General features: G+C 45.5%; 1 protein-coding gene and 1 pseudogene across 2 annotated transcripts in view; one reads left to right on the top strand and one right to left on the bottom strand.

The window, feature by feature from the left end:
• Window positions 1-311: 311 nt before the first annotated feature.
• Window positions 312-27,782, top strand: part of NFD6 (nuclear fusion defective 6) — a 39,379-nt gene continuing 11,908 nt past the window's right edge. Inside the window, exons 1-3 of one of the 2 annotated variants that reach the window (XM_087686250.1) lie at window positions 312-538; window positions 835-953; window positions 11,980-12,063. In XM_087686250.1, coding sequence (XP_087542376.1) covers window positions 393-538; window positions 835-953; window positions 11,980-12,008 — 294 coding nt within the window. In that variant the 5' untranslated portion in view covers window positions 312-392 and the 3' untranslated portion in view covers window positions 12,009-12,063. The remainder of the gene's footprint in view (window positions 539-834; window positions 954-11,979; window positions 12,064-27,782) is intronic. The other variant, XM_087686251.1, reaches the window with a different exon arrangement.
• LOC148029967 (uncharacterized) lies at window positions 1,668-8,293 on the bottom strand (annotated as a pseudogene).

The raw sequence follows: 27,782 nt of genomic DNA, 5'->3' as shown, positions 1-27,782 counted from the left end.
GCTTCATAAGATTGACAAGGTGATGTTGCATGGGGCCAAATTGCAACAGGTGTCAAAAAGCAAACACCTTGGGCCTAGTAATACGATAAAAAAAGAAGAAGAAAATATGTTGAGAATCTTGCTTAGGTGTTACTCATTGATTCATTAAAAAGTGTTACATTATTGGTTCTCATGTGTAGCATTACCTCTCAAAATTGTATTGTTAGAAATACATAAAATAGTCTTAAAAAAAAAAAAGTAATTCTTCTCGACATCTCCCACATGTTCATATATTCAACTCTTTCAAAAAAATCCCAACATTACATATTTTTCCTTGAGTGTTTTATAGTTGGCCCCATAGTTGGCCTCTTTACCCTATGGCCTAACAAGGGCAGCGAAATAGCAGCAAAATCATGGCGATGGCGAGGGCCTCCGCGTCATTTCTGAGCAGGTCCGTGGCATCTGTGTCTCGCCGGGCCTCCGTTCTTCCTGGCAAGAAGAGCGTTTCCCTGTTCGAGGCTTCTTCAACCATACGCTCGCCCCCTGCTTGCTTATCCCGGTAAGCTATTCCTTAAGCGTGCGGGCATTGAACTTCATTTGTAAGCATCTCATACACGCGAGACGAAGCGAACGAGAAACCTGCAGGAGGTAGCAATACATATGACTTCCAAGGTCATATAGATATATGTTGACTGAGTTTTGCATCACAGGATTTTGATAAGATAGCACAATGCAGCTTATGGCATGGTACATGAAATTAGAAAAATGCAGGCATGACAGAGCGCGCATAGTGTTGTGCATGGATGTGGGAAGTCTTGGTGTGCCATATTTTGACACATATTGGGACCGGTGCAGGTTGCGTGGAGCTGTGGGGGCAATCGAATCATTGCACCCATTGCATGCTGCGAGGTCAGAAGCTTTGCTTGTCTCAAGGCTGAGTTTTGGGGGTTTGAATCCGGCAGCATGGCTGCAGGGTAAGCTGCCATTCTTCACGTTTGAAGAGTTTTTAATAAACAATGCTATAGAAGTGCATGTATCTCCACATGTTGTGTTGATGCATTTAGATAACCCAGATCTATGCTACAATAGAATGCTCACATCAACCCACCCACACTAGTAGGTTGCATAATCATGACATGCACAATCACCTAGGTCTTCTCCAATTGGAGGAGGCTCTGAAAAGGGTGTTACTCTTATCATTTGAAGAGTAGTCGTGAATTTCTGAAATAGTCTTTGATCGTGGTTAGATTACAAAGGCCCCATTATATTCGCTTGTATATAGAAGTCGATGCCATAGTCCATATGACATACTCATACGGGTATGAAAGTATGATTGGAGTACGGTTCAGCCCCAGGCGTTGGACCATACATGGCCCTAATTTTATATTTAAAAACATAAAAAATAAGAGATTATACACATTATTCATTATTCAAACTTCAAACTTCACATGTCTCATGAAAATTCATAGTCTCAACATTCAAAAAGTAACAGTGACTCATGAGTCAAGACTCGGTAACTGCCAATAACAAGCCTCAAGAGTTAAGGCAAAAGTAGATAGACTATAGGAAGTACTACATCAAAAGGTCCAAGAAAAGACTAAAGCCCAAATGCTGAGAGACAAGCCTCTATGTAATATGAGTCATAACATCAATCAAAAGTGTTAGTGACCACTAACAAGCCTCAAGGCTCAATCTATATCCTCATCCTCATCCTCATCATACTCATCATTTGTACCAATATCCTCCTCATCATTCTCATCTTTGTCATCCTCATTTGCCTCTCTATGTGATTGCAAAACATTAGAGCTACTCGAAGTTGACACCACTCACTCTTTCTCAAACTAGAGTTGCTAAAATGTCCTCTTCTCCTTTGTAATCTTTTGTAAAGCAAGGAGTCTCTCATCATCTTTCTCCTTGTTGATCATCTCCAAAGTTACTTCCATCTCTTCAAATCCTCTTTCCTTGATCTTGGAGACGAGTCGTAAATTAGTTCGAATGTATACTAATTTCTCAATATTCTTAGGCAACAACTTGTTCCTTCTTTTTGTGTGGATGAGAGAAAATGTGTTCCAATTCCTCTCATGGGGAGAAGCACATGTGCCTTGTGAAAGCACTTGAATAGCCAATTGTTGCAAATTTAGTGTGTGAGCGTTTCACTCCTTGATACTTTCTCTTCCCATCATTTGCAAGAGGATGAGAAAATCTATCTAGCGTTGACTTGTATACATCCAACTCATCACATAAAAGTCCTTGCTTTTCAACATCATACTTAGTGGCACACCTTATTACATCTATCCACCCATCATGTGTCAGAGTGCAGCGGTGCGGAAGCGTAGGACTGAGAGTGAGAGAACGCAGAGAGAGAAGGGAGAGAAAGAGACAGTGTACACTGAAGATCTGCTGTATAAAAAATGCTGAATACAAAGATATACACGGGCGCAGTGCGCTGGACTGCGTGTCTCCACCTCGACGATGCGACCTGCTGTCCACCTCGAAGTCTGCTGCAGTCTGCACTGTCTGCTGTCAGAAATCTGCGAACAGAGACAGAAATCTGCACGGCACCGGTCTGTAATCTGCGACAGAGAATAGTGACCAGACTGCTGGAAACATCGACTATAAATAGTCGAAAAACTGCCTGAAATGGGGCGCCAGAAAATAGGGCGCAGCCTGAATAAGTCGGCTGCATTAAATGCAGCCGACTGGGCTGCTGACAGTCGGATTGCCACGTGGCAGTCCGATTGCACAGTCCGACTGACTGTGCAGGCTATGATCTGTCTAACACCCCCTCTCAGAGCTTGGACAGGGCAGAAGCCTGAGGGATCTGGAATGTTGCCGAAGTAGAGCCTGAGGAAGCGCCTTCGTAAACAAATCCGCAAGATTATCCTCCGTCTTGCAATACTCCACAGTGATGGTCTCATCCAAAAGCTTTTCTCGGATGAAGTGGTACTGGATCTCAATGTGCTTCGTCCGGGCATGAAAAACAGGATTCCTCGCCAAGGCAATGCAACTCTCATTGTCACATCGCAGCAATGTAGGACGAGTCTGGGGGCACCCAAGCTCCTCCAACAGTCTCCGAAGCCACACAACCTCGCATGTGGTGGAAGACGCGGCCCGATACTCCGCCTCAGTAGACGAAAGGGCTACCGTGGGCTGCTTCTTGCTACTCCATGAAATAACTCCTGTACCCAAAGTAAAGCAGTAACCTGTTGTAGACCGCCTGTGGTCCACGTCACCGGCCCAATCCGAGTCGCTCCAACCTGCAAGTACAAGATCTGACCCATCTGTCCCTGCGGGGTAATGAATCCCCAAATCAGACGTCCCCCTGAGATACCGAAGTATCCTCTGAGCAGCCTGCCAATGCACCGTCTTAGGTTCACTCATGAACCCTGCCAAGAGCCCAACAGCAAAACATAGATCAACCCTCGTGTTGAGAAGCCAAATCAAAGACCCTATCAACTGTCGATAGCGGGGAGCATCCGCCAAAGGAGAAGCTGAGTGGGAAGTGGCCTTCCAGTTCGGATCCATAGGAGTAGAGAGGGCCCGACAATCTTCCATCTCAAAAGACACCAAGAGCTCCTGAACATATCTCTGTTGGGAGAGAAAGATCCCCCTCTGAGACTGAAAAATCTCATGTCCTAAAAAGAAATGGAGTAGCCCCAAATCCGTCATCTCGAACGTCCGATGTAAAGCTGACTTTGTCTCCTGGACCTGCTGTGCATCATCACCTGTGACAATCAAATCATCAACATATAATACAAACAGCACACAACCATCCTCGGAAGTGTGAACATACAGCTGCGGATCGGCCTTGGACCGCCGATATCCCAACTGAGACTGGAGGAACGAATCAATCTTCTCGTTCCAAGCTCGCGGGGCCTGCTTGAGACCATACAGGGCCTTCTTCAACCTGTAGACTTTCCCATCTGAAGAACCAAAGCCAGGAGGCTGCTCAACGTAGATCTCCTCCTTCAAATCACCATTCAGGAAGGCCGACTTCACATCCAGCTGATAAACAGACCATCTCCTATGGCCAGCCAAAGCAAGAACAGCTCTAATGGTTGCCATACGAGCTGTAGGGGCAAAGGTGTCATGACAGTCAATCCCTGGGCGCTGGGCAAAACCCTTAGCAACAAGGCGAGCCTTGTGCTTATCCAAAGTACCATCACTGAGATATTTGGTCTTAAAGACCCACTTGACTCCAATCACCTTCTTCTTCGGGGGGCGTGGCACAAGTGACCAAGTGCCATTCCTCTCAATAGCCTCCAACTCAGCTTCCATAGCTTTCTTCCATGGGGCGGACTGTAAAGCCTCCTTCACGGAGGTGGGCTCTCGATCCTGCATAACTCGGGACATCAAACAATAATTGGAGCACACAAGCTCCGAAGAATGCGCCTGGTGCCTCCGTGACCGCCGCGGACCATCCTGCGGTCCCCACTCCTCAGGAACCCCCTCGATCCCTGAATCACGGAGTGTGTCACGGGCCCAGCGAGGAGGAGGCCGAACCTCCCCTCGTCGTTCTCCATCAGTAGAAGACTCTGGAATGTCCACCAGTGGTAACTCCTCAGAAGGATCCGGTGGAACAGTAGACTCTGTGTCAGAAACAGAATCATAATCAAACGGCACAGGCTCCAGTGGAACTGTAGAAGGAGCCAAACTCTCCCCTGGATCTCCAAGAACGGGATGCTCCTCACCCGTTGAAGAAGTCGGAACCTCCACAAACCGCACATCACGGCTAGTATATACATCCCGCTTGACGGGATCATAGAGTCGGTAGCCTTGGGACTGGGAGCTGTAGCCAACAAATACCTGTTTGCGGGAAGCCGCTTCGAATTTGTCACGGTGAGCTTTGGAAATGTGAACATAGGCATCACACCCAAAGACCCGAAAGTAAGAAACATCTGGCTTCGTTCCAAAATACGCCTCAAATGGAGTCATCCCTTCCACGGCCGAAGTAGGAGATCGGTTAAGGATGTGGACTGCAGTAGCCACAGCCTCGGCCCACAGAACCTGGGGGGTCTGTCGGTGCTCCATCATGGTGCGCGCCATCTCGATCACACTGCGGTTCTTCCGTTCGAGAATACCATTTTCTTGTGGAGTATTCGTATTGGCAAACTCCTGGTGAATTCCTCTATCTGCACAAAACCGAGCAAATTCATTAGAGACAAATTCACCTCCCTTGTCGGATCGCAAGGTCTTCAACTTCCGGCCTGATCGGTTCTCCTCAAAGAGAAGCCAATCCTTGAAATGCGAGAAAGCTTCTGATTTTAGTGCCAAAAAGTAGGCCCATGTCATCCTGCTATAGTCATCCACGATCAGCATGAAGTACGAGCTCCCACGCAGGGACTCATTCCTCATAGGGCCACATAGATCCGTAGATACTAACTCCATCGGTGAAGTAGACCGCCGCGAAGCGGTGTGGGGAATGGCATCCCTATGCTGCTTCCCCTTTATGCAGGAGACACATGGCTGCTGGCTCACCACTATATCCGGCAACCCTCGAACAAGCTGTCCCCGTGACGCCTTCCGAAGATAGTCATAGTTCAGGTGACCAAACCTAGCATGCCATAATTCAGACTGTGACTGTGAGGAAAGAAGAAGAGTAGAGAGGGCAGTGGAAGACTTCAGTTTGTAAATGCCGTTCTCCTCATATCCAGATGATAGAACCTTCCTCGATTCACGATCAAGGACTCGCACTGTAGAACTGTCAAACTCCACCAGAAGACCAAGGGAGCAAATCTTATGGACTGAAAGGAGATGGTACCCCAATCCTGGTACATGCAAAACCTCTGAGGTATGGGTGCCACCTCGTCCATCCGGAATAAGCTGCATCTTACCCCGACCTGCAATAGAAACTGAAGAGCTGTCTCCAATGAGAACCTGCCCACGCGAAGGTCGCAGCTGGGCAACACCATCCGATGAAGGAGTCATGTGCCGTGAGGCACCACTATCAATAATCCACTCTCGAGATTGGGAAGCCGCCATCGCAGCATCAGAAGCATTCGGTGAAGCGTCCTCAATGACAACTAAATGTAGAAATGCAGCTGATGAGGGTGCAGCCACCGCTCCAGAATCCTTGGTGTCCTTCTTCTTGGTGTCCTTCGAGTCTTTGTCAGGGCAATCCTTCTTCCAATGGCCAGTCTTTCCACAAATATGGCATGTACAGTCTTTGTCCTTGTCCTTCTCCTTGTCCTTCTTGGACTTGTTATCCCCCTTCTTCTTCTTTTGGTCCTTCCCCTTCTTCTGAGAGGCTTGACCTGTCAACGCCTCCGTCTTGGAAGCATTCTGTCCCTTTAACTGTTCCTCTTGGTCCAAGACCATAGGAACCAACTCCTCCCAACGAAGAGTAGACTCTCGCCCTGAAGCAATAAGGGCAGAGTAAAATGTACCGAATCGTGGCGGCAACTGGGACAAGAGTGTAATCGCCATGTCTTCAGAGGAGATGGGCTTCCCCGCATTCTGAACCTGCATCTGTAGCTGCCTTAGCTTGTTAATGTGTTCCCTTAGCGAAGAAGACTTATTGACGGACAAGGTCCGCATCTGAACCTCCAAAGAAACCCTCTTCATCAGGGTCATCCGATTGTACATTTGATCAAGCTCCAGCCATATCTCACGAGCCACCGTCAAGTGCTCGATGTGAGCGATCACGGCTGTAGTGCATGATAGAAAGAGAAAGGATCGAATCCTGGCATTCAGTTTGTCCCAATGAGACTGGGCCCTGGCCAACTCCGCACGAGCATCGGAAGAGAGTTTGGACTCATCTCTTACCGAGGGCCGGTCAATATCTTCCTGTACCAACTCCGCCAAATCATAGGACTCCAGAATGGCCAACATCATAACGCGCCAAATGCAGTAGTTGTCGCCGTCGAGCTTCTGATCTGTAGGAAGAGCCGGTAGGACAGGCACCTTCCGGTCCATAATCGCCTGGAACTCCAAGTCCATCTCTGTAGACATCTTCACCTGCAATGCCTTCTCAAACGCAAAAGCAGCCCCCTCTGACTGAGTAGACTCAGCCTGCTAAGGCTCTTCAGCGTCCCAAAGCTCCTTCACCCGCCGGAGGCGATGAAAAAGCAAAACCTGCACTTTTAGGTTGAAAACTCAAACTTTCTCCGCGACAAACAGCAGTAAACAGCAGCAAATCCACCACCTGTACTCCTTTCCTGTGCGCCCACACTCGTTTCAGCCTTGTTCCAAGGCGCAGCCCTCCTGTCTGCCCTTAAACGCAAAAAACGCAAATTTGTGTCGCGATGGAAACTCCTCTTCAGGTTGATTCTGCGCTCAGTCAGCCCTCAAACACTGCTCTGATACCATGTCAGAGTGCAGCGGTGCGGAAGCGTAGGACTGAGAGTGAGAGAATGCAGAGAGAGAAGGGAGAGAAAGAGACAGTGTACACTGAAGATCTGCTGTATAAAGAATGCTGAATACAAAGATATACACGGGCGCAGTGCGCTGGACTGCGTGTCTCCACCTCGACGATGCGACCTGCTGTCCACCTCGAAGTCTGCTGCAGTCTGCACTGTCTGCTGTCAGAAATCTGTGAACAGAGACAGAAATCTGCACGGCACCGGTCTGTAATCTGCGACAGAGAATAGTGACCAGACTGCTGGAAACATCGACTATAAATAGTCGAAAAACTGCCTGAAATGGGGCGCCAGAAAATAGGGCGCAGCCTGAATAAGTCGGCTGCATTAAATGCAGCCGACTGGGCTGCTGACAGTCGGACTGCCACGTGGCAGTCCGACTGCACAGTCCGACTGACTGTGCAGGCTATGATCTGTCTAACATCATGCACCTCTTTATCACTATCTAGATGTTTCTCTCTCCGAATGGAATGAAGCACAAAATGCGTTGCATATATCAGAGAGCGCATATTACATCCATCCACCCATCATGCACCTCTTTATCACTATCTAGATGTTTCTCTCTCCGAATGGAATGAAGCACAAAATGCATTGCATATAACGGAAAGTGCATCATATTTCATTTATCTACGCACATGCCTTTGACATCTGCTTGCTTTGAGGGATCAATCCCATCCATATTCTCTATTTTTTTGCACCATTCAATTTGTTAGCTCATACACAAGCCCCATGGTGGCCTCTTCCCTATTAGCTATGCCAAGGATCTTCAAAATAGATGCACAAGTCTTCATGATATCTTTAGCATCTTGCTAAAACGAGGAGCCCAGAACAATGGCTGCCACTTCTTATGCTTTCATGGTACGTGAGACCTTTTTTCAGCCATACTCATCATTGACAACCATCCTATGCAACCCATTATATACCCTTTCATCCAAAAGATTTGTAAGCATATGAATATATAAGCAAACCTTGTTTCTGCTAGTTTTATGAATGCTTTCTTGTTGAAATTACTAAATAATGCTAGAACATTGTGCTTTCTAGTAACACAAGTCATAATCATCGTAGTATTTGCCAACGTTGGCTTCATCCATGGAAGTGTTAGGAGGATTGTTAGCTCATGTGTGAGTATATGCATGCCAGTTGGACTTGGCACATTTGCGAATATTTTAGGCATAGTCTGTCAACATTTAGTATTGGTAGACTAGCTACTAGTTATGGCTTATTTTCGGTCTATTTATTGGGCATCTCCTCCTCCTCCACATATACAGTTATCATCATTCTTTAAGTGGACTTTTTGTTGGAGAGAGGAGCTGATGCGAGTGCCTATGCAGCTAGTGACTCGTTGTACACAACTATCTTGTGTTTGGTATATGGATTCCATTTCCCAAGCACATCTTTGAGTTCTCTTTCTTTGCAGTGTTTTTCTCTTTTCTTTCTCCTTTGTCTTGTGTTCAACAATTTATTTCAGCACTTGTTTATGCTTCCATTGCTGCATTCACTTCTGACATGATATCAAATTGCAGGATCTAGGCTCATGCTGTGTGTTTCTCTGCTAATTTCAAGACTGCTTCTACCTCTTGCTGATCTAATGACTATTGCTTGTTGCCATCGCCTTGTCTCTCAGTCTTTGAAGGCTGTGTTTTACCTCTGGTTGTTTGTGTTTTCCCTGTCTGTTGCATTTATTGTAGTTCACTTGAATTTAAATGCTGATTACTCTACGTTTTACCTGTTTGTTGCATTTACTGTAGGTCACTTGCATTTAATGCTGGTTACTCTGCGTTTTCATTAGCAGCTGTTGTATTTTCAGTCACTCTTACTCTTGGAGGCTGGGTGATAGTGTTTGCTCTCTATTGATAGTGTTTTTTGGCTGTTTTCAATTTTTGGCAATTATTCATGATTAGCTTGTACCATGTTTGAATTCAAATTTTTGTGAAGTTTGTGTTGTTTGGTTGGTTGTCTTTTCTCGTCGTATACTTTCTATCTTCTATTTTCTCCTCCTCTCCTCCCTAGATGGCTCCTTTGTGCACTTCTATACACGATAAGTTACATAGATCTAACGATCGATTCCTTCCTTATAGATTGACCTTACCTCCATCGCCTCCATCGAGGCAATTGCCTCCCCCATGAGGTGAAGAAGTTCTGACAAGCGAATCCACTCTCTGTTGCAGTCTCCAGGTAAGTCCCCCATGTGTTTATGGCCGATCAATCTGTTGTGGAAAAATGAAGGTGGTCATCATTTTCTTGAGGACATGACACTTGAGTTTTCTTGTATTGACATCGAGTTGTATCATGGTTAAAAATGATATGCCTAAAGGTCTTTTCGGACTTATCCCAGCTAGTTGCTACGATAGAGACCTTGTGAGCATATTTACCTGATTCTAGGTCAATCTATGATTGTAGCATTTATTCAACAATTAAACCCTAGCCTTTCTTATCATCTAGGGTTTCATTTATTGAACTGCGCTGTGATGAAAGCCTAGTTTGTGTAGAAGTGAATTTGATACATTGTGTGTGGAGCTATTCTTTGGCCTTAGGATCCTTTTCACTCCTGGAAGATTTTGATGAGGACAACCATGAGGAAGTTATGCATACATGGGCTTTGGACGATGCATGTGCGTATTTTGTAGTGCTTTAGTGTATTTCTAAAGAAGTGCTATTGGTGGTTACCTCAAGTAGAACATCTTCCGAGGTTTGGTTGAAGCTTTAGATATTGTACGAGGCACCTTTCACCATGCATGCAGAGATCCTTTATGGCTAGCTTCAGCAGATGAAGTTTGAGTCTAAGGACACCATTCAGTCATTTTTGCTCCGCGTTACATAAGTACAGGATCAGCTTTGACACATGCAGTTTGCCCTTTCAAAGGCACATCTTGTGGGAATGGTACTCTATAAGCTTCCCCTAGAGTTTGATGGAGTGACAAATGCTTTGAGGACGCGGACATCATCTATACCTACGAGCTTCACACATGTCTTTGATGCTGTTTGGACATGAGGCATCTTTGCGTTTACAAGGGAGGCTTCCGTTTGATTATGGAGGTTCTAGTGAGGCCTTTATAGCTTCACAAAGGGGGGACAAGTAGTTGAAGGTGGAGTGTTATCACTATGGTAAGAAGGGCTGCTTGCGGAAGGATTGCAAGGAGTAAGCAGCTTCACGGAAGAAAGAGAAGACAACCCTTCATTCTTGATAGGTATACAGATGCATAGGTTTCAGAGAGAGACGTTCCTAACGCATTGATTGAAGTCTTCTAGGTTCAAGCCCTGGAGCTTGGATTGACATCCAGGTTCATAATGGGTTGATATTTGACAGAGAGTAGGCTTGGCTTCTAATCTTGAGCTCATATGAGAAGACACTTTGGTGGTCTACGGGGAATCCATGGTCACATATGTTCAAAGGGATTTTTAATAGAATGGTCTTGTATGCTATTGCAAGACATTAATGACGGACACAGAGACATGCTATGGTTCTTCTCTATTTTCAGGAGCTTCTATGATTGACATCGACGTTAGGTTCTCTCCGAGCCATCTTGGTGGTGGCTTGATCACCCATTGCTTGGGTATCCATGGTTCCACTTTGGTGGTTCTATATTTTATGGATTGTGATGAGTCATTATCATTGTATCATTGTATTGTATCAGATAACCCATACTTTGAGAGAGGGTGTTAGCAAGATTCATAGTAGCAACAAAACTCATTTCTTTGAGTTTGAAACTTACGAAACATTTCTTGAAGTAAAAAACGTTTTTGATAGCAAAAACGCGAGGCTTTTTTTTTTTTTTTTTTTTGAGATGGGGCAGGTGAGTTGGAGCCCAAAAACGTGGGTTTTTGGACAAAAACTGTTAGGCAATGTTAAACATGATAATGGTAATAAGTAAAGACTCGTTAGGGCTTAAGATTTAGGATGAGAGATTGAGTTTTTTGGGATTTTGTTTAGTTATTGGACTTTATTAATCTAGTATCTCTTCTTACCTTGAGAGTTGATTATTATATGACTTTAGTCTCATTTATGAGTTATTTATGATATATTATGATTTATACTCAATTTTGACATTTTGTTAGCTTGTTTTGGAATGAGAATCATGATGTTGCAATTGACTTAGATTGTACATGGACTTTACATGTTTATTTCAAATTTCTTTGTGTGATGTATGAATCATAATGTTTGAGTTTTGAACCATAGTATAGCTTGTAAGTTTGACATAAGTGACAAGTCAATAATGGATCATGGATATGTAACGTATTATTCTCAGTTGACTCTCATGTATTATTACTCAAGATTGATTAGCCTTTCTTTGTTTAAGAGAGTTTGATAGAGGTTTAGAATCTCTTTCCCTAGTTAAAACTTATAAAAATCCCTATACAAAAAAGCCCGTATTTCTTATTTTATCCCCTCTTGTAAAAAACTTATGAAACATGTTTACGAGGTTTCGTTTCTAAATGTTTCTGACATTTTTGGCTGCTATGGTAGGATTGTTAGCTCATGTGTGAGTTTGTGCATGTCAGTTGGGCTGGGCGTATATTTTAGGCATTTTATTGGATTGGCATTTTATGCCAGTTGAATATTGGCTGACCAGTTGCTAGTTATGGCTTATTTTTTTTGGGCTCCTCCTCTTTCTCCACATATATAGTCATCATCATTTTTTAGGTGGACTTCCCGTTGAAGAGAGGAGCTAGTGCCAGTGCCTATGCAGCTAGCAGCTCACTATTGTATGAAACCTTCTCTTTTTTGGTATGTGGATTCCATTTTCCTAGCACATCTCTGAATTCTCTTTCTTTGTAGTGTTCTTTTGTTCTCCCTCTCTTCTGTCTTGTGTTTAGTAGTTTATTTCAGTACTTGTTTATGCTTCCATTGTTGCATCCATGTTTGATAGGAAGATCCCCAATATCCCTTAATAAAAGTCAAAATAGTGGCATGTGCATTGAGTGTAGAAAAAAAGAGACCACTCTTGCTCCACCAAGTGCCTTGTTCTCACACAATTTGTTGCATTATCCATACATAGTTATGCTACACTATTTGGGCCAACATGAAGAATGGCATCCTTCAATATATTGTAGATGAACTCCCTTGACTCATATTGCCTAGAGGTATCATAATAAAGCTTAAAAAAATTGACCCATAGATGCATAATATAACGACATTGATGAGAGATCAATATTGAGTGTCAGACCAACCATCACATACTATATTGCAGCCATATTTTTTCCATTTTTCTCGCACTTGTAGTAACTCATGCTCTATACATGTGACCTCTTTGTTTAGTTCCTTTGTGCGCAATTGATGCATGTGACCTCTTTGTTTAGCTCCTTTGTGCGCAATTGATGATATGATAGGGGGGTAAAGCCAAAGTTCTTTGCATTTCTCTTTTCATGCAGCCTTCGAATGGCATCTTTGACACTTTGTGATGCATTTTTACACTTGTCCACACCATAGCCCTTGAGTTTGAGGATATGAGCTCTGATATAAGTCGGTCTTCCATCCCAATTATGAGGACAATACTTACATTTACATGTGTATTATCCTTTTCCCTAGGGCTTGACTTTGTCATCAAAATCCCATTCTCCTCTAGTCTTCCTTCCCATTTATGCATTATTAGGCAAATAATAAGAAGATGTGAAGGAAACTGCTAGGGTTTGCACTGAGGACACACAGAGTGTACGACCATCGACAGAAACACAAAGAGACAGACACAGACATAGAGGGCAAAACTCAAACCCTAAACGCAAAACTCAAAACTCAAAACTCAAAACTCAAACACAAATAGAAGAAGGGAGAGAGAGAACATAACTCTGAAGTGAATGAATGCTGTAAATGAATGTAAGTGTGTATAGTGTCCACCGAAGACGAATCCCAAGTTTGTGACCACCAGTCGGAGTGTAGGAGTGCTGAATAGTGAATGTCAGTAGGCTGGTCACCAAAACGCAGCAGTTTGGAGGCTGGAAATTGGTAAATGCAGCAGTGTACCACCGATCGCAGGCTGGAAATTGTACACAGTCTGCTGTAAATAGCAGGCTGAAACAGTGTCTGAGAGTGTCAAGGTTTGCAATGCTGAAAACGTAGGTTGGCTGACCTTGGAGATGATGGATAGCAGGTTGAACAACAATTTGGGATAGTCTGGAGCAGTTGCCAGCAGTTGAAAGCTGTCGCCTACAGCAATGGACAGGCTGAAGATAATGTGGCTGCAATCGATGATGGTTGGATAGCAGATGGAGGTGGGCTGCAGGCTGGAAAATGGGCGCCAATAGCAGCAAAAGGTGTGTGGGTTGGTGTAACTTGTAAACAAGGATGATGGTTGAATGGGGGCAGCCTTTCTATTTATAGATGTGGAAGGGTGCCCCAAAAATTAGGGTTTTCACTAAACTCTCTCGAACCGCTTTCGATTTTAGGGTTTCCATTGAACTCTCTCGAACTGCTCCACGCTTTAGGGTTTTACTCTAAAAGAGCTTTTTTAGTGTGTTTTTGGATTGTCTAAGAGGCTAATCAGCAAGTAATGCATATTTTAGCTGAATTCCCCCTCTCAGGTCCAAAACTGAGTTGAAAGGTTAGGCCAGCCATTGCGATGTTTATGTATCCCAAGGCGTCCCACCCCAAAGCAGACAAGGCATCGGACAAAGGGTGCACGTTGGCTGCTCAGTGGCCTATCAAGACTACATAGGCGATGGTTATCTGACCAAGGGAATCCAAGTAGTCACCCCAGAGAGGACAGGGCATTGGACAAAGGGTACACGTCGGCTGCCTAGTAGCCTACCACTTGCCCTACAAAGGCAGATGAAACTACATGGATTTTTTTTCTTTTTGGTTTTTTTTTGAATAAGTAAAGTAAATTTGATGGAATGCGGCCGATTGAGTAAAAGTGACCCAGAAGGGGATGAAGCCGATGTCGAAGACAAAGTGCTGGAGCTTGTAGAATACCAAGAAGGGTAGGAGCCCCCTCTCAACCTAGATGTAGATGCCGAAGAAGGAAGAGGAGGCTAATGTCGGTCTTCATATGGTGCCGAGAACCATAAAGAATGAAAGAAGATGAAGTGGATGAAGTGGATGAACCACCTCGCTAGAAGAGCAAGGTAGAAGTCACCGCCATGATAGCATCGAGAGAGATGCTACATGATCCGCCTGGGAAGGGAAAACCGCCATGCTGGAAGAAGAGCAAGCACTCCTAGGATGATGAAACCACGAAAGGAACGGTGCGCATCCCCACGTCTCTAGCCCAGGGAGGACCGAAGCAACCTACAAGTTAACCCTACACTGAAAGACAAAACCCTGCAAAAGAGATGAGAATTTGCAAACACAGAGGTTAGGGGTGAGATGCTCCAAAGCAAAACAGAACATAAAGAAAATGTAACTTAAAATAAATGCAATGAATGTGTATGTGTGTGAGTAAATGCAGCGGAAGACAAAAAAATGGATAAAATAAGGATAATGAATCCTATGGGTTTGACTCTAAGAGTGCAAACAATGAATGCTAGATTGACCTAGGGTATCTGAAAGGACCTAGAGGCCTGCGAGTTGAAGAAGGTGTCTACCATCGCGTACGTCCAGTAGCAGGGCTTTGCCAAGGGAACGCCTGACGAGGTGGGGAGGAAGGTGAGATAGATACATGAAGTGCAACAGGATCGGAACCTGCAGACCAATTAGCTAGTCCCTCAAGGGTAGTGAAAGAGTTGGGCTACTGAGGTTGTACTCAAGCCACATGTTCAACAGCAACAACGGGTGTTGAAGGAGCAGATGAAGTAGGAGCGGAAGGCATAGCCCCACTGGACTGTGTAGTCGCAGCGGTCTGTTGAGGCTTTTTAGGTGGAAGATCTTGGGCCTTGGAGCGACACTCCTCATCCACATGGCCTGCTCTTTGGCAATGTATGCAAAACCGGTTTTTCTTAGGGAGTTGCTGCTAGATAGGTCTAGATTCTTTGGTTCCATCTGAGAAAGAGGGGGTCACTCTTTTATTGGCTTGCCTTCGCATCTAGTGAGTGTCAGAGTGCAGCGATGCGGAAGCGTGGAACCAAGACTGAGAGAGAGAGAACGCAGAGAGAAGAGAGAGAAAGAGACAGTGGAAGATGAAGATCTGCTGTATAAAGTGTGTTGTATACAAAGATATGTAGATATGTACACGGGCGCAGTGCGCGGGACTGTGTGTCTCCACCTCGACGATGCAACCTGCTGTTCACCTCGAAGTCCGCTGCAGTCTGCACGATCTCCAGCCTGAAATCTGCAAACAGAGATGTAATCTGCACGAATCTCCAGTCTGAAACCTGCGATCAGAAGTGTGTGGAAGACTGCAGAAGATCGGCTATAAATAGCCAGCCAGAATGCGCCCAAAATAGGTAGGTCGGCTGCATTAAATGCAGCCGACTGGTGCAGTACAGTCGGACTGCCGCGTGGCAGTCCGACCAGTCGCCGTATTGTACGGCCAGGATCTGACATTGTTAACACCCCCTCTTAGAGCCTAGACGAGGCAGAAGCGTGAGGGATCTGGCACGTCTCCGTAGTAGAGCCTGGGGAAGCGTCTTCGTAAACAAATCTACAAGATTGTCCTCCATCTTGCAGTACTCCACAGCGATGGTCTCATCCAGAAGCTTCTCTTTGATGAAGTGGTACTGGATCTCTATGTGCTTCGTCCGGGCATGGAAAACAGGATTCCGTGCCAAGGCATGCAACTCTCATTGTCGCATTGCAGCAAAGTAGGACGAGTCTGGGGGTAGCTAAGCTCCTCCAACAATCTCCGAAGCTACACAGCCTCACATGTGGTGGAAGACGCGGCCCGATACTCCGCCTCAGTAGACGAAAGGGCTACTATGGGCTGCTTCTTGCTACTCCATGAGATAACACCTGCACCCAAGGTAAAACAGTAACCTGTAGTAGACTGCCTATGGTCCACATCACCAGCCCAATTCGAGTCGCTCCAACCTGCAAGTATAAGATCTGAACCACCTGTGCCTGCTGGATGATGAATCCCTAAATCAGATGTCCCCCTCAAATACTGAAGTATCCTTTGGGCAGCCTGCCAATGCACCGTCTGAGGGTCACTCATGAACCCTGTCAAGAGACCAACAGCAAAACAAAGATCAACACGAGTGTTGAGGAGCCAAATCAATGATCCAATCAACTGATGGTAGCGGGAAGCATCCGCCATGGGAAAAGCTGAATGTGAAGTGGCCTTCCAGTTCGGATCCATAGGAGTAGAAATGGTCCGACAATCCTCCATCGCAAAAGAAACCAAGAGCTCCTGTACATATCTCTGCTGAGAGATGAAAATCCCCCTCTGAGACTGATAAATCTCATGGCCCAAGAAGAAATGGAGTAGACCCAAGTCCGTCATCTCGAATGTCTGATGTAAAGCTGCCTTCGTCTCTTTGACCTTCTGTGCATGATCACTTGTGACAATCAAATTTGTCAACATACAACACAAAAAGCATACAACCAGACTCGGAAGTGTGTACATAAAGCTGCGGATCGGCCTTGGAGCGCCAATATCCCAACTGTGACTGAAGGAACAAGTCAATCTTCTCGTTCCATGCATGCGGAGCTTGCTTGAGGCCATACAAGGCCTTCTTTAACCTGTAGACTTGCCCATTTGAAGATCCAAAGCTAGGAGGCTGCTCGACATAGATCTCCTCCTTCAAATCACCATTAAGGAAGACTGACTTCACATCCAACTGGTAGACGGCCATCTCCTATGGCCAGCCAAGGCAAGAATAGCTCGAATAGTCGCCATACAAGCAGTGGGGGCAAAAGTGTCATGACAATCAATCCCTGGGCGCTGTGCAAAACCTTTAGCAACAAGGGGAGCCTTGTGCTTGTCCAAAGAACCATCGCTAAGGTACTTGGTCTTGAAGACCCATTTGACGCCAATCACCTTCTTATTCGGGAGGCGAGGCACGAGATACCAAGTGCCATTCCTCTCAATAGCCTCCAACTCGGCTTCCATAGCTTTCTTCCATGGTGCAGACTGTAAAGCCTCCTTCACGGAGGTGGGCTCTCGATCCTGCATAACACGGGTCATCAAACAATAGTTAGAGTAAACAAGCTCTGTAGAATGTGCCTGGTGCCTCCGTGAACGCCGTGGACCATCCTGCGGTCCCCACTCCTCAGGGATTCCCTCGATCCCTGAATCTCGGAGTGTGTCACGGGCCCAATGAGGAGGAGGCCGGGACCTCTCCTCGTCGCTCTCCATCAGCTGAAGACTCTGGGATATCCACTGGTGGTAACTCCTCGGGGGTGACCGGTGGAACAGTAGACTCTTTATCGGAAACCGAATCGGAATCAAAAGGCGCTAGCTCCAAAGGAACTGTCTCGGGAGCCCAACTCTCCCCTGGATCTCCAAGAACGGGATGCTCCTCACCCGCTCCTATGGCCGGAACCTCCACGAACCGCACATCTCAACTGGTGTACACATCCCGCTTGACGGGATGATACAAACGATAGCCTTGGGATTGAGAGCTGTAGCCAACGAACACCTGTCTTCGGGAAGTTGCTTCAAATTTATCACGATGAGCCTTGGGAATGTGAACATAGGCATCACACCCAAAAACCCTGAAATAAGAAACATCGGGCTTAGTTCCAAAGTAGGCCTCAAAAGATGCCATCCCATCAACGGCCGAAGTGGGGGATCGGTTAAGGATGTGGACTGCAGTAGCCACAGCCTCGGCCCACAGAAACTGAGGTGTCTGTCGGTGTTCCATCATGGTGCGCGCCATCTCGATCACACTTCGGTTCTTTCGTTCAAGAATGCCATTTTCTTGAGGAGTATTGCTGTTAGCAAACTCCTGGTGAATACCTTTATCTGCACAAAAACGAGCAAACTCATTAGAAACAAATTCACCACCCTTGTCGGATCGCAAGGTCTTCAATTGCCGGCCTGATCGGTTCTCCTCAAAGAGAAGCCAATCCTTGAAGTGGGAGAAAGCCTCCGACTTCAACACCAAGAAATAGGCCCATGTCATCCTGCTGTAGTCATCTACGATCAACATGAAGTACGAGCTTCCTCTCAAGGACTCGTTCCTCATAGGGCCACAAAGATCCGTAGATACAAGCTCCATCGGTGAAGTAGACTGCTGCGAAGCTTTGGTGGAATCGCATCCCTATGCTGCTTTCCAAGAATGTAGGAGACGCATGGTTGCTGGCTCACCACTATGTCCGGCAACCCTCGAACAAGCTGTCCACGTGACTCCCTCCGAAGATAATCATAGTTGAGGTGACCAAACCGAGCATGCAATAGCTCTGACTGTGTCTAAGAGGTAAGAAGAAGAGTAGAGAGAGCGGTAGAAGACGTCAATTTGTAGATGCCGTTCTCCTCATATCCTGATGAGAGAACCTTTCTTGACCCACGATCAAGGACTCGCACTGAATCACTGTCAAATTCCACCAAAAGTCCAAGTGAACAAATCTTATGAACTGAAAGTAGATGATACCCCAAACCGGGCACATGCAAGACCTCTGAGATATGGGTACCACCATGTCCATCTGGAATAAGTTGCGTCTCACCCTGTCCTGCAATAGACACAGAAGAGCTATCTCCAATGAGAATCTGCCCACACGAAGGTCGCAACTGGGCAACACCAACTGATGAAGGAGTCATGTGCCGGGAGGCACCACTGTCAACGATCCACTCTCGAGCCTGGGGAGCTGGCATTGCAGCATCAGAAGCATTCGGTGCAGAGTCCTCAATGACAGCTAGATGAAGAAAGGTAGCTGATGAGGGTGCAGCCACCGCTCCAGAATCCTTCGTGTCCTTCTTGTTGTTGGTGTCCTTTTTGTCTTTGTTAGGGCAATCCTTCTTCCAATGGCCGGTCTTTCCACAAATATAGCATGTGGATTCTTTGTCCTTGTCCTTCTTTGACTTGTTGTCCTCCTTCTTCTTCTTTTGGTCCTTCCCCTTCTTTTGAGAGGCTTGACCTGTCAAGGCTTCGGACTTGGAAGCATGCTGTCCCTTCAGTTGTTCCTCTTGGTCCAGGACCATAGGAACCAACTCTTCCCATCGAAGAGTAGACTCACGGCCCGAAGCAATAAGAGCGGAGTAAAAAGCATCGAATCGTGGCGACAACTCGGACAAAAGTGTGATCGCCATGTCTTTGGAGGAAATCGGCTTCCCCGCATTCTGAACCTGCATCTGAAGCTGTCTAAGCTTGTTGGTGTGCTCCTGCAACGAAGAAGACTTGTTCACGGACAAGGTCCACATCTGCACCTCCAAAGAAACATGCTTCATAAGGGTCATCCGGTTATACATCTGATCAAGCTCCAGCCATATCTCTCGGGCCACCGTCAAGTGCTCGATGTGGGCTATCATGGCTGTAGTACAAGACAAAAAAAGAAAAGAACGAATCCGGGCATTCAGTTTGTCCCAGTGAGACTGTGCCTTGGCCAACTCTGCACAAGCATCGGAAGAGAGTTTGGACTCATCTCTCACCGAGGGCTGGTCGATCTCCTGTACAAGCTCCGCCAAATCATAGGACTCAAGGATGGCCAACATCATCATGCGCCAGATGCGGTAATTGTCGCCATCAAGCTTTTGATCTGCGGGAAGAGCCGGTAAGACAAGCACCTTCCGGTCTATGATCGTCTGGAACTCCAAGTCAATCTCTGTAGACATCTTCACCTGTAATGCCTTCACAAACGCAAAAGCAGCCCCCTCTGACTGTGAAAACGCAGCCTGCTAGGGCTCTTTCTTTCGCGTCCCGAACCTTCTTCACCCGCCGGAGGTGATGAAAAAGCAAAACCTGCACTTGAAAGCTGAAAACTCAGCCTTCCTCCTCTTTAAACAACAGTAAACAGCAGCAAATCCACCAACTGGACTCCTTTCCCGCGCGCCCACGCTCGCTTCAGCCTTGTTCCGATGCGCAGCCCTCCCGCTCGGCCTCGAACGCTCGAAATGCAGCCTTGTGTCGCGATGGAATCTCCTCTTCAGGTTGGTTCTTCACTCAGTCAGCCCTTCTTCACTGCTCTGATACCATGTCAGAGTGCAGCGATGCGGAAGCGTGGGACCAAGACTGAGAGAGAGAGAACGCAGAGAGAAGAGAGAAAGAGACAGTGGAAGATGAAGATCTACTGTATAAAGTGTGCTGTATACAAAGATATGCAGATATGTACACGGGCGCAGTGCGCGGGACTGCGTGTCTCCACCTCGACGATGCAACCTGCTGTTCACCTCGAAGTCCGCTGCAGTCTGCATGATCTCCAGCCTGAAATCTGCAAATGGAGATGTAATTTGCACGAATCTCCAGCCTGAAACCTGCGATCAGAAGTGTGTGGAAGACTGCAGAAGATCGGCTATAAATAGCCAGCCAGAATGCGCCTGGTAACCTGATCGTCATCTGACTTTGGAGAACTAGTAGTGGCGAACTCGGCAAGTAACCGCCTATAGTTAGCCAGCTTGACTTTCAGATCATCCCCTTCCTTAATAGAGAACTCTTGAAGCTCAAAGTCGAGATTGATGCGCCGAGTACAATCACGAGCCGCATAGCGGTCGAGAAGGTGACTCTAACGCTCTGACGCAAGCGGGAAGTGCTGCAACTGAGAGTGAAACTCAGGAAGCAATCCCTGCATCAGCTCAACATTGGCTGTGGCATTGCGGACTCTCCATTGATAGATGTAATTAGGGTGAGCTAGTCGAGGGTTCGGCATAGGCTCTAGACCAATGACGAGGTCCTAAAGACCCTGAAACTCAAGCTCTTGTTGCATGAAATTAGACCAAGTGGTAAAATTTGGCCCGTTAAAACGTGTCTTATCCGTGAAGGCATTCTTGGCCGTTGCAATAGGAGTGGTAGTGCTTGGAGATGGATAGTGTGAAAAAGTGTAGTGTGGGTAGGATAGGGAAGTGGAGTACACTTGGGAATGGGCCCCAGAGTGCCCACCAGGCACGTGTGTAGTGTGCAAGGTGGATCCATAGGTAGGGATGGGTTAACTAGGCATGGGCATGGTAGCCACATGAGGAACCCAAGGAGGTGGGATGGGAACACGGTGAGCAGAAGATGGGAATCCCTGCGTAGGTGTAACCCAAGGAGAGTGTGAAGACGCACCATAAGCTGAGGATGGAAACCCCTGCGTATGAGTGGTCATGGGAGATGTGACGCTAGGGATAGTGAGGGAGATGCCCATCACGATCGTCCCGGGAGTTATGGTCGTGCTCATGTGTTGAAAGGTGAGAGGCACTGTGTTAAAGGGTGGCATTCCCCCTAACGAAGTACCATGGTGCAAAGAGGTAGAGAATGGGGTGAAGGAAAAGGTGCTAGGAGCGGAGATGGAAGATCCAACCCCTAGGGTGTGTGATGTAGATGTGGAGTGTAATCCAAAGTTTTGGAAAGATGATGAGAGGTGTGATATAGAAGAGGGTGGGATGGGAGGGAAGTGAGAAGTGTGTGTGATATAGCAAAACTGGTAGGAGGGGTGTAAACATCACCATACTTGTTGCGATAGTACTCCTCAAAGTCCTCCTCCGTCATGTTAGTGAAATTTGGTGAAGGTGGAGTGTCATCCTCCTCACTGAGTCCATAATGCTGTCTCAGGGTTGCCAATGATGGAGAAGTCTAATAAGACATCATAGGAACTGGAGAAGAAGGTGTGTGGGACATTGTGATTCGGTTACGAGTTGTATTGTGTGCCTCGCACAAAGACTAGCTCTCCACAATATCTGTAGGATACTCTTTACAAGAGCACTGGTTCTGATACCATGTGAAGGAAACTACTAGGGTTTGCACTGAGGACACACAAAGTGTACGACCACGACAGAAACACAAAGAGACAAACACAGACATAGAGGGCAAAACTCAAACCCTAAACGCAAAACACGAAAACTCAAACCCTAAACGCAAAACTCAAAACTCAAACACAAATAGAAGAAGGGAGAGAGAGAACACAACTCTGAAGTGAATGAATGCTGTAAATGAATGTAAGAGTGTATAATGTGCTCAAGGGTAGAGCAATGTCGGAGTGTGACGTCCACCGAAGACGGAACCCAAGTTTGTGACCACCAGTCGGAGTGTAGGAGTGCTGAATAGTGAATGACAGCAGGCTGGTCACCAAAACGCAGCAGTCTGGAGGTTGGAAATTGGTAAACGCAGCCGTGTGCCACCGATCGTAGGCTGGAAACTGTACACAGTCTGCTGTAAACAGCAGGCTGAAATAGTGTCTGAGAGTGTCAAGGCCTGCAATGATGAAAACGCAGGTTGGCTGACCTTGGAGATGATGGACAACAGGTTGAACAGCAGTCTGGGATAGTCTGGAGCAGTCGCCAGCAGCTGAAAGCTGTCGCCTATAGCAATGGACAGGCTGAAGATAATGTGGCTGCAGTCGATGATGGCTGGATAGCAGCAGATGGAGGCGGGCTGCAGGCTGGAAATTGGGCGCCAACAGCAGCAGAGGGTGTGTGGGCTAGTGTAACCTGCAAACAAGGATGATGGCTGAATGGGGGCAGTCTGTCTATTTATAGATGTGGAAGGGCTCCCCAAAAATTAGGGTTTCCACTAAACTCTCTCGAACCGCTTCCCGTTTTAGGGTTTCCACGGAACTCTCTCAAATTGCTTCCCGTTTTAGGGTTTTACTCTAAAAGAGCATTTTTAGTGTGTTTTGGGGTTGTTTAAGACGCTAATCAGCAAGTAATGCATATTTTAGCTCAACAGAAGAGATTTCATTAGAAGATAGAGACATTACAAATCTTCAATAGCTTTCAAGATATAAGCTGAAGTAAATGACAAATCAACACAAAGAGATGCTGTTTACTGCTGTAATTCAGTTTTGAACAGTAGTGAACATTGAATAGTGAAAAAAATTCAAAATTTTAAGACATGAGATGAGAAAAAGAGAGGGAGAGAGAGAAAAGGAAGAATCTTGGGAGTGCGCAATGGAAGATGGAACTTGAACACAAAGGAAGAGAGAGAGACAATCTGCAAGAGAGGAAGAAAAGAAGTCTGTATTGGACAAGGAACAAATGTTGAATACAAAAGGAGAATTGATCAGTCCCTGCACATAGCCCACAACGTCGGTGAGGACACTAGATCAGATTAATGATAATGGCAACACCAGAGACGAAGGAAGATGACAGAGTCGGAGTGTGCACTTGCCTAGGAAGGAAGGAAGATGATGATATGAATGATTGCCAAGTGAAGAATGGCTATAAATAGCCACAAAACCCCTAAATTGGCCAATTGAAACCTGAAAATGTCATAAATTTGGCCAACCAACATTTAATGTTGGTCATGGCACATTAAATGCCTACAAAATGCTAGATAGCCACCAAAGTATTTGATTGGTAAGAACAATGTTTGATAGGTGTGGATAATTTGGGAAATGCAAAAACTGCCCATGGAAAATATATTGAAACCCAACAAACAAAAGAAATGCACCTAGATAGTCACTCTAGATTGAGTAGCTTCCCCCATCAAAACACATGACAAACCTATTAGAGCTCCAAAAGTCCTCGTCTGACTTAGATCGGCTCATAAGTAAGAGATGACAAGGCATGACAAACATGATTGCTATCATAGTTTGGGAGAGAAATTGTGACTGTTGACTATTGTAATTAAGTTTTGGAGAGCAGAAAACATAAAATTACAAATAATTTACAGAAATTTCAAACATCAGATGAGAAAAAGGAGAGAGAAATTGTGATTATTTATTATTGTATTTGAGTTTTGAACAACAGTGAATGGTAGAAAGAAAATATAATATGTGTGAGAGAGAGAGAGAGAGAGAGAGAGAGAGAGAGAGAGAGAGAGAGAGAGACCTTTCGGTCGCAAGTTCCAAGGCTGAAGGTCGGCAAAGTCCAAGACAGTACAAGCCATGAGCAAAGAGAGCATTGAAATTTGTCTCTTGTCAATAAGTGTGTTGCAACAGACAACGTTATTTCCGAGAATATGGTCGCAATATAAAATACCACTTTTCCTTCCTTTTTTACTAAATTTTATAGGGCCAAAAAGTCAAATATGTTATTTTTTCCATACCCCACGTCTGAAAGAGCTTTTCCTCTGTGGGAAATTTGCATATCCATGGGAGGGAATCCTACAATGGTTAATGCATAACCCTCAAAACTAGTAGTTAATAAAATGACGCTCGTGTTTTTTAGTAGCCAATGACTTGACGGACCAATTGGTTTAGGCAAGCAAATTGTGTGTGTATTCATGCATTGTTCAATTCCCTCTCTTGACAACCTATTGCAAGAATTGCTGTGGATGAAGATTCCTCAACAAATACAACTTGCTTGGTAAAGACAATGTGGAGATTGAGTCGCACAACTAGAATATGTAGGGTTGTTGATACGGGGCCATGTGAGGGGCATGCAAACGACAAGGGATGGGGGATTCAATTATGAAAGAAAGGAGCCGTTGCATTAAAGAAAGGCCTCTAGTAGACTAGCTTCCCTTAGGAAGCTCCTTATGTTCCCAAGAATATCCCTTTAATACAAGAAGGGCTAGGGAATCCACAATCGAATCTTCGAGATCATCCCTCTCTGAAAGGGATGGGGGGTATGGGGGAACCACCAAAGGAGATGGTGAGAGATGGGGTAGAACTTGTGGGATGGGTGGTGCACAAATGGGAATGGGTGCGGCGATGGGAAGATGCCTTAGGGGCCCTTCTCACTAGAAGGGAAACGGAGCCTCTAGCTCCGTCTCCTAACAATCTATTGTAAGAACTGCTCTTGATGAAGATTCCTCAACAAATTTGCCAATACCATAAATAGGCACTGATGAAATGTCACCAACAATGATTGTACCCTCGTGAGCACAAAGATCTTAGAGCCAATCTCCTCGTGGAGTCATATGACTCGAAGCAACATTGTAGATAAGCTAGGTCCCCTTGCCTAGAAAGAGGAAAGAGCATGCTAAGGCATTGAGTTGATTCCATAAAGTTGCTAAGTTTGAGGTTGTTCCGACCTTAGCAGGTGGTGCCATAATGACCAATTGTGGACTCAAAGCCATGGAAGGGAAACGAGGAGAGAGTGATATGAAGGTGGTTGAGAAGGGACCCGGTCATCTATCAATCCGCATCATAATCTCTTTATTGATCTTGATAGTCTCAGCAATGATCCTCATAGTCACAACATTTGAATGCTGGTTCTCTCGGTCTTGGTCATCATATCGTGTGAATTAATTTTTAACTATATGGTTAAGTAAATGTTGCACATGTGAGATGTAACTCAGGTTAGAGTAAATTTACGAGCTTGAGACTTAAGGAAATCGCGGGATGTCAAAGGCAAAGGTTGCTATAAGTTATGTCGCATATGTACTTGGTGATATTTGGTGCCAGTCGTTGGCCTAGGTCATTCATTTGGCCATAAGTGTCAATTGGTGACACTAGAGAAGTGGCGTTTAATGGTACTAACGCCAATTTGATGGTCAAAGATGGCGCAGAGACACTCGAGAATGGAAATTGCCTAGCCAATTTAATTATTGGCCAGTCATTATTTTTTAGGGCATCTAAATAATTGTTAGATTAATTTTCAGTATTTAAAGATTGAAAATTAATATTTAATCATGGATAATACTGCAAAAACTATTTGGAAAGGTTGCCACTTGTCAAAAATGCCCATGCAAGGCTAAAAAACGTTTGTAGAGGTGGAAAGAGAGGCATTTTAAGTGTATTTAGCTTGCAAAAGAGAGGGAGGAGAGGCTCCTGGTCTGATTTGCAGCCATTGGAGGACCTTTTGAGGCACCTAGGGTTAGGAGAAGACCAATCAATAGTAGGTGACAACATCTACAAGTTGTTGAGATAGGGCAGTAGCATTAAATGACTGATGTTTTTCAGTACTTTGCATCTACAGCTGTTGAGATAGGGCAGCAGCAATAAATGTCAGATTTTCTTTAGTTCTTTGCGAAGAAAGTTTGATTTTTCTCTCTCAGCATTCTCTCTCATCTCCAAGCCTTTCTATTGCCTTGCTCCAAAGATTACAGCATTGAGATCATGTAACAAAAATTAGAGTTCAGTAGTAACTTCGGGAAGCGTGCTAGAAATTGGAAGCTCCAAGGCTTGGATTCAACAGGGCTAAAGCTGTTTTAGTCAAATTCAAGTGGAGGGACCAGCAAATCAATGAATTTGGGGGCATTTTCCATCTCCATCAAAGTGGGTGAAGGCCAATTGACTACCCAAATTAAGGGGCAAATCAGATTGAAGACTTGTTGGTCATTTTGGACAGCAAGGGAAGTTGGAATACCGAAAGGGATTGGGAGAATCCCATTGTACATCAACTTCTTCTTCAATTAAGGTAAATAAATACCGAAAGGGGCACTAGTTTTGGGGCCAACATGGTGTCCAATGTCCAAGATTATATGGTAAAGTGTGCATTTCAGTTTTGTGAATTTGTTATAGCAATAGTGCTTAATCAGGTTATTTACCACCCTATCTGAGGAGGAAGGCTGGTTACAATGTCAGCCTATTTAAGGGTGTGCTTGTTTGCTGTATGCAGTATCTAGTGCACAGAAGATCAGTTAGGGAGTATCCGGGGCTGGAATGTCAAAAGCACACCTGTTGGGGGTAAAATATGCAAAATGCAGGGTGGTTGGGACAGAAAATGCAGGCTGTTTCCAGCCAGAATTGGCGCTAGACAGGTGAAAAACGGACCGTCCTAATCTATTGTAGATGTGTTGCACTCCTCGACTAACAAACAACTGAAGAAAATGGTCGCTTGGCAGCTGGGGATGCTGCCCAGCATTTAGAAGATGCCCCCAGCAAAAATGCAGTATAATGATGATTGTTTGGAGGAAAACACAGCTGGTGCAGACTGAAAACTGACCACCCTGCTCGAAAACACAGATATGCAACATGTTGATGACATCGCCCAGATTAGCCATGAACAAATGCTGCTCTTCAATCATGGCTGGCTCCCAACAAGGTGAATAATACCGGAGTGTCCAACGGAAAGGAAAGTGAGGATGAATAGAGAACAAGGAGACAAGAGAAACATAGTAGAATGGAGGAATGGAACCAACATTAGACTAAACGATACAAGGTGCAAGATTTAGCCCCCATATGCAGCTTGGAGCATCAGTGTGGGTACTAGATGGAGGTTGGAGAATGAGAAAATGATGCAGAGGGCTGGCTGAGAATGAACACTAGATGGCACAGAAAGAAAAGTGAGGCAAGGAGACGAGAATGTAGTAGAATGAACGAATGAGACCAACATAAGACTGAATGATACAAGGGTGCAACAATCAGCCCCAATACACAGCTTGGAGCATCAGTGTGGATGCTAGATGGAGGTTGGAGAATGAGAAAATGATGCGGAGGGCTGGCTGAGAATGAACACTAAATGGCATGGTGGAGTGGGAGGGTAGCCCTAGCCCCTAAATAGGAACAAATCAGCAAACTGGCTGACTTGCATTTAATGCACAGGTCGGACCAGCAAAAAGTGCAATAAATGCCAAAGGAAATGCACTAAAATTTGCTAGGCTGCCCAAAAAAGTCCCCCTGCCCAAGACATGGATGTGTTGGACTAAGAGGGGCACGCTGAGAGATGGAGATCGAGC

Source organism: Lygodium microphyllum, chromosome 10 (assembly GCF_053477565.2).
Source record: "Lygodium microphyllum isolate KBCC chromosome 10, Lygodium_microphyllum_v1.1.10, whole genome shotgun sequence".
Taxonomy (NCBI): domain Eukaryota; kingdom Viridiplantae; phylum Streptophyta; class Polypodiopsida; order Schizaeales; family Lygodiaceae; genus Lygodium; species Lygodium microphyllum.
The sequence above is the reverse complement of the archived record's forward strand: the minus strand, read 5'-3'. Positions and strand labels throughout refer to the sequence as shown.